The sequence below is a fragment of the Magallana gigas genome, chromosome 3 (assembly GCF_963853765.1).
Source record: "Magallana gigas chromosome 3, xbMagGiga1.1, whole genome shotgun sequence".
Lineage (NCBI taxonomy): Eukaryota > Metazoa > Mollusca > Bivalvia > Ostreida > Ostreidae > Magallana > Magallana gigas.
The window spans coordinates 46,717,158-46,732,214 of NC_088855.1; the positions used below are offsets into that span (position 1 = coordinate 46,717,158).

The following is a 15,057-nucleotide window of genomic DNA, read 5'->3' on the forward strand; positions in this document are numbered from 1 at the left end:
CAAAAAGCTAATTAAGGCTAAAAGAATATATTAATTATGTATTATATATATTATAATTCACAAACCTTTAGAAGCCTTTTCATTACTAGAGTTTGAACTTAAAACAAAGAAAAGTATAAGTAATTGCTTCTGTTATAATTTTAAATTACCAATACACGAATCAGTGAGGATTTTCAGTTTCAGGCCTAAAATGGTAAATGGTGCCGAACGCCTTAGTGTCGAATAGTCTTGATCCCGCTATGATAGGTGGCGCTGTGAGTGTTTACAAAAATCATGTGCCCATGTAGTCATGATTTCTCTCACCTGTGGTAATGAAACAGGTGTTATAATTTCACAAGGTAGGCTGTTAAAAGTGTATATTTATTCATAATGCATGAATTGTCAAAAATACGGAAATATGATACGTTTTGTAACCGCTTTTATAGACATGGTTACATAGTGATATACATAGGATCCTGATACAAATACAAAAACTTGTAGGTCTTTATAACTTAGTTATTCATTGTTTAAATGATAAATAAAAGTGTCAAATTAAAACTGTAATTGCCCTGAATTCAAATATTTATTAAAGTAAATTACATCTAATACGAGTTAATAATTCGTGAGTGTCTCGATCCTGTCCCCCTCCCCTATAAGTTATACAGATAAACATAACACTGATGAAAGCAAAACAGCTGATCAATAAGCACTACAATGCATGATATATGTTTTTTTTAATAAATCGAGTAATTGGAAGTTTTTTTAGGGTTAAGATACATCTGACAGTGAATTTATCAGATTAATATGTAATCAAATGCAATAATGAAAGTATCAAATAATAAAAAAGCTATACTACGTTGATCATGATTTATGAATGATTGTTTTCAGACCTGTCAGTTTTTGAACTGCTACAATTACTTGGAACTTTCAACTTATTACTAAAGTTTGTGTACTCACTAATAGAAATCATTTCCTAATGAGAATCTGTGAAACCGAAACCATGCAGGGACTTTAATTTATAACTAATTAACTAAGTATTTGTAGTCCTTGGTCATGTTGGCTGGAACAAACAGAAAGTAGAAAGAGGAACAATAGAATTTGAATTAGTAATTTTAATATGTTCCAAGTTATTGTTAAAAGCACATTTTCATGATTTTATTAAAAATACACATACCTATGAAACAATTAATACAATTAAGATAAATGAAACATCACTTTTCCCTCAGGAAAAATTCACAGGAACAGAAACTGAATTCTTATATAGATTTATAATGGGAAATGTTGACATCTTTTCTTTCACGGAAAATTGAAATACCTTGCACAATTCTTTAATGTTGTCATTCAGGTACTTTCGTGTCTTAATTCTCTATTTTTTCCCCGATAAGCCAGAGGGGGGTAATTCAAAAATCAAGAAATCTTATTTTTTCACACTTTTGAATGGACATCTTTTAAACCCTGTGGTATATTTAAATATCAAGTAATTAGGCAAAATGTGAATGGAGGATATCTTGAGACAGGGTATAAATAAGTGAATAGTCAGAAATCCGTATCAGTCTCCCACTCTCTTACTGACTGCAATCGGATGGCCCACAGTCAGTATATGAGCAGGGAAGTATACTCAATAAATTTATATATACGTCCCTGGTAAGAGTACCTGTTAGCCATATTGGCCATGACATAATATGAAAGTGTATTTGTCAATGATCACAGCCTTAGCTGGTAGAAACATGTTATTTACAAAGCTTGATGAGATCAATTTTTACAAAGCTTTGATTCTTTTCAAAATAACTTTAAAAGCAGATAGATATCATCACAAAGACACAGCTAGCATATATAATCGCATCCTGTTGATTGTTTGGTGAGTTCAAGGTGTTATCTTCAAACCAGCAGAAATTAATTTACCTATTGGGGATAATCCTTGGTAACTGTGTATAAACTTCCCATAAAGCTTAAGCTTGAGGCTAAATTGACTGATTGATAAAAAAAAATTTATTAATGAAACACGTACAGTTGTAACTGTGCTTAAGACACTAGCTAGTAAGAGCTAGTTCATATTGGATTGCAGGTGTATATTGAATAATGGTAAGAATATTAGTACAATGTATATTTGTAGATTTTAGGTAAGGTATAGATTTTCAGACTTTATCAAGCAGACTGGTTTGTTTTAGTAATAATTCATGCATGGTCAACACTTGAATTGTTAAGTGGTTCACCGCTGTTCATATGATATGTAAATTTCATGTGAAACTCATACAAGCCACTTTTGTATGCATAAAAAATTTTCAGGAAGTAAGAATTTAAAGGATTTTTATGAACAGGAAAGGTCACAATTTAGTTATGATTAAGAAAAACATCTACAGGTACAGTTTGACATGAATTTTTATCTTTGTTTATGTTACAATAATGCTTATTATAATTATAGGGAACTGTATCTTTTCAGAGAAAAAATGGCAAAATGGATGAAGATGAAATAAGAAAAAATATCCAGGATTGTGCTATTCCTGGAAATTATGATCCAGCAGAGGTTGAAAGGCTGAGTTTATATGAAAATGGGGTTAACACAGCAGAAAGCAAGTTCAGGGGTGTAGGCGACAACGATGACAGTGGACTCACAGAAACACCAAGGTAAATATATACTGAAGATTCTTAAGACTTAATTAAATACAAGAGATTAATATCGGCATGAAATCCCACAAAACTCCCTTGTAGAATCCAAAATCTACTTTCATTTTTCTATAGCTATATTATATATGGATCGATCATTACAAAAGTTCTCAAAGGGCCCAAAAGTTTGTTCAGACTCATGAATTGATACAAAAAAGCAGAATTGCAAAATTATTTAACAGAATCTAAAGTACTTTTATTTGAAAGCAGAGGGTTTTAAATGGTATTATACATGTTATATGCTATAAAGGAAATAAATGAGGAGTAATTGTATATACCTATAGATAAATGGTATGTTCAGTCATATCTTTCTGTTAAGTTATGATTTTATGTCTTTTTGTTAAAAAGCCGAACATCCAGCATATCACAAGGCACCATTGATCGGATTGACTCAGACCTAGAGTCCATCACCTCCGCTTCACAGCTTACCTCCAAGAAGAGAGATGGCAGTTGCAGCCCTCGGAAAGGCAGCGTCCGATTCCAGACAGATCTGGAGGACAGCCTCACTTGTTCCACAGAAACGCTCAATCCGGAGAATATCAAGGTGCCTATCCTTGGATTTGAGACCATGGAGGAGAGATCCAAATTTACTGTAAGTAACCGGTATTGTACCGGGTACACATTCATGTGATAAATTGTCAAAACAGTTTAAAGGACTTAAAAAAGAAAAAAGTAAATATCTTACTACATGTACCAGTATTTATATACATGCATTTGGTACATAAAGATGAAATACAAAAGTAGGAATATATTTATTGTCTCATGGCAAATATTGTCACTTTTCATTTATTCATTCATTGTAAGTATGAAATTGCTTTAGATTTAACTTTTAATGTTCATTTATAAAATATGTATATACATGTACATTATTTTATGTAAAACTTTACCTCAGTATTTTTGTTTCAGGTTTTTCGTTTGTGTGTCCAGAAGTCGGAACATGATGTGTGGCATATATTTCGCCGCTACACAGATTTTGTGCAGCTCAACGATAGGGTACATAATTATAATATGTGTTCTGTATTACAATATCAGAATTCTGTTGAGAAAAAAATAAAAGAAATGTTAAACTGAATCAGATTGAAATTATAATTGTACTTTGGTTAGGCTTAAACTTGTATTACCCAAGTACCAGTATCTTCCTTTTTGAATTTTTGTTATTGATTTATTTGTTACCTGTCCATATGAATATGATACAATCAAACATGATATTAAGGTTGATAAAGTACCCCGGTATATGAAGTTGAATCATTAAAACATATCCTACCATCTTTGCCATTTAAATCTTGTCATGTACTCAAATTATACAGTTTGAGATTTTTATATCCTGGTATTTGCATGTATAAATACAGTTTGACCTTCCTATGTCTGCAGTTGAGGAAGAGTTTTCCAAACATCCGCTTATCTTTGCCACCCAAGCGATGGTTCAGGGACAACTTTGACAAGAATTTCATTGAGGACAGGCAGCTTGGTTTACAGGCTTTTGTTGACAACTGTGTGGGCCACAAAGACATATGTAATAGGTCAGTGCTTTAAGAGTTGATAGTTTTCAGTAGATCTCACATATCTTAATGATTCAGGCTAGATTTCAGATCTAAATTTGTCTCTAAAAGAAGATACATTCATTTAACAATTAAAAATCTAATTTGTTTGAAAACTCTGAATTCTGATAATGGCCAATGGGCAGATTTTTTTTTTGTCTATTTAGTATACATAGATAAGGTACATGTAAAATTACCCTTTAATTATTAGATAAAAGATATTTTAATATCTTGTATCTTAATTGGAATGTACATGTAAAAAAAATGTCTATCTTGTAATAACACAGATAGTGGAAAAATCTTCACATTCCATAAAAATGACAGTTCTCTGTTTTCCAGTAAGCCAGTGCGAGAATTCTTCTGTTTCGATGACCCCCCAGGGCCTCATGACAGCATTGAAGAGAGCAGGGTAAATGAATAACATTGATAGAGAATGGAATGAGTTATACTTAGCATTTATTAAAAAGGAAGTTTATTTACATAATTTGTCATATTTTATACATTTTTTACAAAGAGTGGTGTTTCTTATGAAATAGGCCACCATTTAAATAAGTTAAATATGCATGTACATGTATTAAAATCTATACATCTATGTTTTTATCCATTTTTCATGTACATATTTTTCATTGTATCATCAGATATTTTGATCAAACAATAATTATTTGAATATACATGATGTTTAAAAGGCGGGAAGAGAAAAGTTTGAGAATCAAGTTGTTTGCATACAGAAGTTTGTGTGATAGTTTTATCAACCTTTTAACTTGAAGGCTCTCTGTGAATCACTAGAAGACACTGTGTACAGGCTGAGAAAGGACTTGGTGGAGAAGAATTCTGAGATTGATCTCTTACATGATGAGCTGGCCCTCTACAAGAGACAAGTGGAGATGCTTACGACTGCCTTGAGGTACTCTGCTATGGCCAAGCAACCATAGTCACTCCCATTAAATTTGCCTGATTTTAGACTAATTCAAGAATACAAGACAGTATATTCATTTTTATCTGCTAATAGGAAACATAATGATGCTAAAAATTCCTCCGAATCACCCGTTTCTTCAACATCATTGGCTGAGTGTGACCTATTGACCTGTACAGAGGCCGACCAATCACAGCTTCAGACTCAAACTCCTATGATGGCTGCAGAAAAAGTTGAGAGCTCTACAAAGCAAGTACCAAGAATACATTTGATTTCATTTTCTAAAATCTTGATTAAGAACATGGATTAGTTATTGCGGTACTCACCTGGATCTTGGATAGTTTGAGATGAATATATATTCATATGAAAAACTTATTTCTCAGAAGATCCTTTTATCTGTTTCTATTTTTTTATTGAAAAAAGAATACAGTTTTGAAAATAATTAAAATGTAAATGGTTTATAGGGTTGAGGGGGAAGTGTGCAGTCCTGAAGAAAAAAGAGACATAACAGGGGAGGAAATTCAAGCTCAGGCAAAACCAGAGACTGCTGAGAAGTCAAGCTCAAGTCCCGAGGACAAAATGACCAAGAAGAAGAAAAGGTCTTCTATATTTAAGTTCCGTAGCAAAGCCCAAGAAGCTGAAACTAACTAGCATACAATAGCTTGAAAAGGATTGGAGATATGGCTTCTCTTTATTAATTGCTTGCTTGTTGTAGTTCAGTGCTTTTCCTATGCCTGTTGTCAATGAAATTCTTGTCAAAGTTGTACCTGAGGTACAATAAAAAAAAAAACAACACCTTTTATTTTTGTTACTACATTTGTATTTCATATAATTTAATAGTACATATAAATGTAATATGAGCAATGAAATTGCATCATTTTAATGTAGGTATTGCTGCATTACTTGGCAATCTGTTATGATTCATGAAATATTCCAATAAATACAATGTGGTTGTGCTACAGATTTGTCTTTCACAATGTATTCACCATTATGATTCTCATGATCCTCTTATTTTTTTCAACTCATGTACCCGATATGTGGATTATATACACCAATGAAGCGTTTAATTTCAAAGCATTATATTTATTTATTTAATTACATGTATATCTCAAGTACTATTGTAAATCCTCATGCTTGGAAGCCACTTTGCTCAATTTTGAACATCAATGAAGAATTTTTGTTATATGTATAAGTACATATACATGTATATGATGTTTTTGTTCTCTGTATTTTTCTCTGTTATTGAATAGTATATCTATTTATGTACAGTTGACATACTTGTACGTGCATCTTGATTCTTAGCACTGATTTTATCTAAGAACTCATTTTATTGTATGATCAAGAATTCCCACAAAATGGTATTCAATTGTTCTGTATGCAAAAGTAGATGTTTCAATGCCAAAAAAAATTACATTCACCGAAAACTTACCAAGAATTGTTGTAATTGTTATAAATCACATCGAGTCCAACCTAGCTTAAGTTATTATGATGGTAGATATAATAATTTACATGTAACAATACAAATACGAGTCATTATAGTTGATATAACAACAGTAATTGGCTCGATATAAAGATGTAAATGTAGTTAAAACATGCAGCTTTTTAAAGAGATCATGGAGGGTTTTGTATATTTTGACTTGATTGAGGAGTTTTTGTGCATTAGATGGTGATGGATGACTTGTATCTCTAGTCTACTTGCTGGTGCTTTGTTTAGATTTTTTTCTTTATAAATACATAAAAAAGAGTTCAAGAAACCTTAGGGTTTTTTTTCATAGGATTTTACTCTGTTTTTTACTGTGCTAAAGTGATTTTGATACATATAGTTTAGTACGTTTAGTTTGTATGGTCAAATTCTCTTTAAGAACAGTCAATTTTATACAGACTTGCTACTAGTAGATGTACTTGATTTTATTTCCCGATCAGCATATTTTTGTAGCTTTGTCCCTTGTTTAGAGAACAAACTAATGTTTACACAGTTGTGTATACATCCAATTTGAAGTGCAATTGTCTTACTGATCTCATTCTTTACCCTTTATAGAAATAACCAATTCATTCAGTGTAATTAAATGAAATGAACAAATCTAATCTGTATATTGGTTTTCCATTGATTATATATTGATTTTTATCTTCTATGAAATCTGAAAACTTGAGAATTTTAATGTGCCATTAATAAAAGTATTGTGTAAAACCAAGACTACAGTGTATGTGAATGCCTTTTTTGTCAGCTATAGCATGATGGATGCAATGCAGATATAGAAACTTAATTCAAGGTCACTGCCAATCCTTATATTACAGGCATTCTTTTGGTATAGTGTGAGAAAATAGGACCAATGGAAAATATCTTATCTCGTACATGTGCATGCCTTATTCTACAGCATTAAAGTGCTTGTTGGATAAATGATGCCAGTTGAAATGATTTATCACAAAATCTTTAGTCAAAGGTTAAGGTCAAAGCAAAGTCTTTTAAGAATGTTTTTCATCCTAATGCCCTTTATTAAAGTGAGACCCTTTGATATGGTAGCTTATTGTATTATTATGAAATTAAGTAAAAAAAAATTACCGGGTAAATTGTATGTATAAAGTATAAGAAATGGAAAACAAATACAAAAAGAAGTATATTTCTGAAAGAGTCTCTATGGTGGGGATTTTTGTATATAAATCAGGAGTTTTTAATTTACTTTATGACATTAATGGGACATCTAGCTGTAGGAACACTCCTCTCAAAATACATTCATGTGATATTTTCAATGGTTAACTGTTTGCCTAATAAGTGCTCTGCTGAAATGAGAAAGTAACCTTTACTTTGTTTCAACATAATTTATTTAAAAAGAGAAAACAATCAAAACTTATTTGATATATTGATCAACAATTAAAAATCAACAATGGTAGAATTAACATCAGACAAACCACACTCGTCTACAACTAAAACAACAATACAATAACACGTGTAAATCCCAGCACTTTAACACATCTAACTTCTTGAGATTCCAGTCTTTCAGATATTAATTAAAGAGTATACAGAACCTACATCAGTATGACATGAATGCCCCATCTGTTTCCACCACTCTGGTGATATTGCTTATCTAAGAAATTAAGAAAAACTTAATTTTATGTTTATGTTTATATTACTCTGATAATCCCTGCTTTTTCCATTATTCTGTTAATTTATACATGTATAAGGGTATTAAATTGTTATTCCCACTTTGGAATGTCCCAGGTATCCCAAGCATATTCCATTTGGAATTACTACAAAATACATAAAAATGACTGCATTATAGCCATAAATGATGTCCTACAAATCTGCATACACAGATGTACCAGTAAATCAAACGGTGAATGAAGCACAAATTGTACAACCCTCTACTCTATCTTACAACATCAATGTATATATACTATATATATATATAATGTGTATATTCTGTACTATTTATCAGGTATATCCAATGTTCAAATGAAAAATGATGCAATAACAAAACACTGCAACAAACATGTAAACCCTGATAAATAAAAATACTTACAAGTACCTGCTCCAAGTACCTCGTTTGTTACAGTACAGATCATTCCATTAAATCAAAAACCACATGTACTTGTATACAACAGCATGGACATTATTCAGCCATCAAAGTTATTCAACATCTACTGATAATTGTAGAATTACATATGTATTTAAAACTAATGGGATATCCTCTACAGGATAAATATTCAGTTTGAGATTGCAATTCATTTTTAAGGCCATAGACCTTATACAATTACTATCAATGAATTATTAGCATTTGCAAAATTGTTTCACCCTTGAGAGAAATAGCATTGCACTTTAAAATTTTTTGCCACTTTAGCAAATTAAATTATACAGATACATGTATTTGCATATAGTACTGTAGTTTTGATCAATCAAATTGCACATTGCAATTAAATCCAAATCATACTGTAGATTCCTAATTAAACGCAAGTAATTATTATTCGCTTAAAATCGTGAGAAGCACATCTCGCGAATTTTAAAAATCTCGCTTTTATTTTTCAGACATATGTAAACTACAGGAAACCATAATAAAAAATTTGGTATTTGCAATTATATGTTCTCGCGATTTGATGGAAAACGCTTGAATCGCAGAATTAAGTACTCGCATAAAATAAGGAATCTACAGTATTCTTCAAACCCCTAAAACATGTTCCAATACATTTATAGTATGTATACCATTCAAATAATCAATGAAAAAGTGAAATAAAGATACACATATAAATCAAATACATGTACATCTTACCAACACTAGTATCCATGTACATGTTCTAATGTACTTTCCCTAAATACATTTCAATTCAAACAAATCTGTAATGTGCCTATCATAAAAGTTTGATGATACTGGTAGTAACAGTTTCACAATTAAAGACCAGTGTTCCTTGTGATAGAATTATGCAGGAAAATGAAGACATGGAATGTGTAGTGGCAGTTAATGAAAGGGAAAAAAAAGCAACAACAACAAAAAGAACACAAAAAAATACTTGTAACTGGATTTCACAACCATATTCTAATAAAAAAAAAAACAAGAGAGGATTTGAAAATAAATAAAATAAAAAAGTATATCACACATAATGCATTAATTTGAATCATGTACACTGTACTTGTATCATGAATTTTTAACAAATGATGACAGCTGAACATCCATAATAAATTACACTAGTCTAATTGTGATAGTAAAATCTCTTTATTATGTGTGCAAAATGTGTACGGGTAGATTGTTCCCTCTTAAAAATGTTCATGCAAGCATTGCATGTAAATATTTGGCCTTGACTTAACACTCCACATTAAGGTCGTCTCTGGGGGGGTCATTGTTACCAAGCAATGGTCGGTCAGAAGACCCCTCTCCATCCTCCTGGTCTGATTGGACACAAACATCTGAAGGGACAGTGTCCTTGACCTTCAACTTCTGATTAACACTTAGCATTTTATTGGTCATTGTCTCCATCAACAGATTCATCTGCTCTTCTGTATCATCCATTTCTACCGAAAGTTTTCCATCTTCACTCTCGGACACCGTAAGAAGCTCATCAGTTTCAGCATTTTCCAGCAAATTTTCACCTGTAAAATGAAAAGGAACAAAATGGTTAATATAAAATAACCTTTTATAAAATATACTTTCATGTATTATATTAAACAATGTTGCTGTCCATGACAAGTCATAAGATTGCATGTCTGTTAGTAATGTTAATGTCCAATATAACATGTGCTTGTAGATCATTTCCAGTAGTACAAGACTGAAAATGAATTCTGTTTGTAAACATACATATGCTTGTAGATCATTTCCAGTAGTACAAAACTGAAAATGAATTCTGTTTGTAAACATACATATGTATTTAGCTTGTAATTAAATAAATTATACTAATTGGATAATAAAGTGGTAATAGATATACATGTACTTACCTATGTCGTGTCTTGAATTTGTTGTTGAACTCTCTTTTTCTGGGATCAAATCCAGGTCATCTGTATCTAGGCTCTCGGTGTTACCTTTTGGGCTTAGACTAGGTGAGGCCATGTTGTTACTATGGATTGCCTCGTTTGGGGAGGACTGGGGCGATATCTGTCTAGTACTGCTGTCTGGTGACGTAAGGGAATATATCTCATCATTTGTGATATCACTGTGGTGAGAGATACCACTGGTATCAGACTTTTGACTTAGCGGAACTGAACTTGTGTCACAGAGGGAAAGTTCTGAACTCTCATCTCTGGGACTAATTTTACCACTGCTGTCATACAGAGAGTCCAGAGGACTAGATTTACCAGATCCTTCTGTGTAGTGTGAGGGACTGACACAGCAGGGGGTGCTACTGGAATGTTGGGGGCTGCTGTTTAATGAACTCCCACTGGATCCCGGGGTACTATTTCCATTCACTCCATCTTCACTGGACTGTGACAGCTGAGGTATCAATGTCTTTACCTCCTCACATTCTTCTTTAAGTTTTTCCAAATTTGTAGAAGCTGCTAATGAACAGTGTAATGATGTATATGGATAAATGTTGAAATATTAAAAATCTTTGTGCAAGAAAGCATGAATGGATCACATTTTCAATGATATAAGAAATTATATATCTTACTCGATATATTCCAAAGTCCAGCAACTTCTAATGTTTTGATCTTCTTTTCCAGCTCTGATATTCTATTGCCTAAAATTCTGACAGCAAAATGTCTGTGTAAGTGCAGAAAATCAAAAGACATTTATATAATACAGCTACTTTGTAATTAAAAATTTTATATAAGTTTGTAAATACATGTATCTCACTTGTTTGTTTTCCTTTGATGGGAAAGAGCCAGGTTTTTATCATTGACCGTGTCTAACAGGGCACCTGCCAATGCTTTGATGTCAGCCACTGTCTGAGGGGTCACTGAGCATTCACTTTTATCCTCCAGAAATTGTTGAACTGTATATACACAGAAATCATCCAATAAAATGATCATTTCATTTACATTCAAAAATGTAATCTTAACTCCTCACATATATAATATCTACAGTGTACCTTGTTTCTGAGAAATAATAAGGCCTCCGCTGCGACTTTGTCCTAATTTCAAAGCACTTTTCATTTTTCTTCTCTCCAAAAGTGTCTAAGAAAATGAATCCCAAAATTTACTTTGAAAAGAAAATACACGTATACTCTGAAGAAAACAAGTTGTACTGATTTTTGTATTGTCATACTGTACATTAAATGTGTGCAAGTATATAGTGATATAGTGCTTCTATTATACACACCTTGTATTTAGAAACTGTGGCCATTGCTATAGATTTCTCCTCTTCCATCTGTTTGAGTCGTTCTTGGAGGTACCTAAACATGAGATAATGAATATTAAGTGTAGATCCTAATGTAAGTTAGTACATTAATTTACTCCACATATAACAACTTCCTACTTATTCTCCATGATAAGTGCATCTAGATCCACCACTCGTCGCTCGTCGCCCTTCAGTATGTAGTTTAGCTCCTGATTCAGTCTCTCATACTTTGTTTTATAGGCGTCCCTTTCTGTCTCTTGTTCTTGTTTCTCATCAAGCACCTGCTGCAGGTCTCTCTCTAACTGTGTGTACTAAAAATAGCACACAGATTATTATTAATATCAACAGCAGAAAGTATATTAATATATATAAATATATAACAGGATGGGAGAAATAATGACGGACCAGACCGGGATTCAAACCCAGGCCCCCTGAATCTCTAGTCAGGTGCTCTACCAACTGAGCTATCTGAGCTTTTTGAAATGGTCTGACCGTCACACAGTCAAAGTTTAACTTAATTTTCATTTTAAGGTACTTAAATTTCAATTTAATTTATTCATAAAATATCATTATGAGGAATGAGAACTGACCTGTACTCTGAAGTCTTCTAGCTGTTTGACAAGACTCTCTCTTTCATGTGCAGGAAAATGTCTGGTGTTAATACCTTCATCTGTTGTTCCTACTCTCTGGCGAGCTATCTGTTCCCTTAGCAGCTGCAAATCAATTATTGATATCAGCTAGGTTGTTAATTTATAAAGCATTTTACAATAGCATTATCAACACAACAACGGCCATATAAAGGTCAGCATTGGAAGTTGACTTGTTTGTTGACATGGAGAGGGACTGTGCATCAGCTATCACTATGAAATGGCAGGATCAGGAAGAATGCATTGAGCATTAATTGTGAGAACAAATATTTCCTAACATATTGAAAAATGCATTTTTAATACTACATGTATATGTATTTGTTCATCGCAATAAATGCTTGAACTAGTAGCGGGATGGATATCTCTGTAACAACTTAGTAATTGCACTCTTAAGGATCTCCTCGTGTAGTGACAATAGAAAAACAAGGAGCAGATCGAGAATTTGATTTTAATCTCATTGAAGATTTTTATATACTGGTTAAAGAATTTAAAGGTCTGACAGCAATGTACTGTGATTAAACAGTATTTTAAAAACATTTTGGGTTTACAAAGGGAAAACTGTACCTTTATATCACCCCATGCATCCTGTAGTTTTTGCTTCAGGTCATCAACTTCAAACTGAAGACATTTGGTTTGTTCTCTTGATTCAACAAGCAGAGCTTGTAAAGGTACCTGTAAGGAAATTAAATTTAAATATAAATATTCATACATTGGTACAATTTGTGTGTGGAAAAGACATGACATTATATAATTGTTTTATTACTAATTTTGTGTACTTTTGTTGTTAATTCTTGTGAAATATTACTTTTAAATTGTGCTGCTTCTATATAATACATGTATCTTGTTAATCAAGATGTAATCAAGTCATACTTCTAATGGTCTTTTTAACCCAGTAATAATTTTATAAAACCTTGAAATTCAATGTTACAAAACATTCATTTTGCTGAAATATATAATATAAAATTTTAGGCATATTATTCATCAAACATACCTCTCCCAATCTATGCAGACCACCTTTGCTATCATCAAAGTTTTTGGGAATCTGGAAACATACAACATTGCTTATCAGTATCACAAAATTCATGTAGTTTAAACATTCAAGATATCTACAATTCCAACTACCGTACTGGTATTCAACGGGATAAACATGTACATTTCTCTAGCACTGGTGTTAAATGGGATACACATGTACATTTCTCTCGCTTAGGAAATATTTGATACACAAACGTAAAAAAAATATCTGACTGAAGAGTGATTTTTTATAAATGACAGATGTAATGCACCGTTTTGGTTGAATTCATTGTAAACTAATGTGTTAAAGGACCGATCGGCAGATGAAAGGGAGGGCATAATAATTTCACCGTTGAGTTTCAAGCAAAAATTCCAGCTGATGTGAAAGTTTTAAATAAATCCAAGATGGCGGTGATGTGTGCCTTGTGTAATATTAGGTAGAGGGTATTTTTTTTATCATGAGAAAAATATATAATGTCAAGTGCCTGTGCTGTGTACATGTACATATGTTTCTGTTATTAGCTCTTAGGTCAAATTAATAATAGTCTGAGTTTTCAATTGGCTGACTAAGTTATCACCAATCAGCTGATCAGTCTATCATAGCCAGACTTCTCTAACAAAACATCAGATGTTAGTATAATATACATATTCCTTTTCTCAAGTACCAGGGATAGGACAAAAATATGAAATCAAAATGCTCTGATAATATGTTTTACGGCATGACTGTTGGGGCGGGCGCAGAAGGAACTACACATCTCTCATCATTGTTAAATGTAACCTGTGCCCCAAAAGAAAACTTTGAATTTCTCTTGAATACTTTGACGCTCGCCAAGAACCCAAATTTATAAAACATTTATTCCAAGTGTCCCGATCCAGCTCATATACATAAACCAACTACAACTGAGCATTAATCAAATGTAAAATGATTAAAAATGTGTAACTAAATGTCACAAAGAAATATATTACATAAAAATAAAAGTTTACCTGTCCATGTAACTGTTTCTTAAGACCTTGGTATCTTTCACGAAGCTGCTCAGCCATGAGCTTGAATTGGTCCCTTTCACTTCGACATTGTCCCATTTCTTTTGTAAGAATCAATAAGGCCTGACATTTGCTTTCAAGTTTTCTCTTGCACACTAAATACTTAGAAACATAGAAAAATAATACTTATTAAACAGTACACTGTTAGCCCGTCGTATTCAATAAATTCAATCGAGGTTTTTATTTAAATAACCAAAACACTGCCGGCTTTTGGTCAGAATAACATAAGAGAAACATATTAAGCGCACACAGTGAAGTTTGCAAATGTAACAGCGATTGTCAATGTCAGAAACAACTACCTCATTGCGTAGAGAGTCAAACTTTGACTCTAAATTGTACAGATCATCTTCTGTTTGTCTAAATCTCGTCATTTTTAATGTTAATTGATTATCCACGAAGCAGAAATCAATTTCATCGCTGTTGGTATTCTTCTTATTTTGACACTTTCCTCCACAATAGATTAAAACGTTATACGGATGTGATATTATAGGTGCGTTCAATTTTCA

The 15,057-nt window shown here is 32.4% G+C and overlaps 2 protein-coding genes across 5 annotated transcripts; one reads left to right on the plus strand and one right to left on the minus strand.

Moving 5' to 3' along the window:
- The first annotated feature begins 225 nt into the window (after nt 1-225).
- On the plus strand, nt 226-7,288 carry LOC105341735 (sorting nexin-16). The gene is made up of 9 exons (XM_011448415.4): nt 226-338; nt 2,420-2,604; nt 2,992-3,235; nt 3,550-3,636; nt 4,015-4,163; nt 4,521-4,590; nt 4,949-5,085; nt 5,191-5,343; nt 5,559-7,288. Exons 2-9 carry the CDS (start codon nt 2,435-2,437, stop codon nt 5,743-5,745), a joined length of 1,197 nt encoding a protein of 398 aa, XP_011446717.3. The 5' UTR covers nt 226-338; nt 2,420-2,434; the 3' UTR covers nt 5,746-7,288.
- A 603-nt stretch (nt 7,289-7,891) lies between these two features.
- On the minus strand, nt 7,892-15,008 carry LOC105341734 (coiled-coil domain-containing protein 149-B). 4 transcript variants are annotated; one of them, XM_011448413.4, is made up of 12 exons: nt 14,851-15,008; nt 14,495-14,653; nt 13,491-13,541; nt 13,064-13,171; nt 12,443-12,565; nt 11,991-12,163; nt 11,835-11,907; nt 11,605-11,689; nt 11,370-11,508; nt 11,185-11,261; nt 10,514-11,068; nt 7,892-10,171 (listed from the first exon to the last, which is right to left on the minus strand). In XM_011448413.4, exons 1-12 carry the CDS (start codon nt 14,920-14,922, stop codon nt 9,885-9,887), a joined length of 1,902 nt encoding a protein of 633 aa, XP_011446715.3. In that variant the 5' UTR covers nt 14,923-15,008; the 3' UTR covers nt 7,892-9,884. The 4 variants fall into 4 exon arrangements, with proteins under 4 accessions (XP_011446715.3, XP_011446714.3, XP_034299135.2 ...); XM_011448412.4 differs by having other exon boundaries at nt 10,514-11,071; XM_034443244.2 differs by having other exon boundaries at nt 11,185-11,276.
- Between the last annotated feature and the right edge of the window lie 49 nt (nt 15,009-15,057).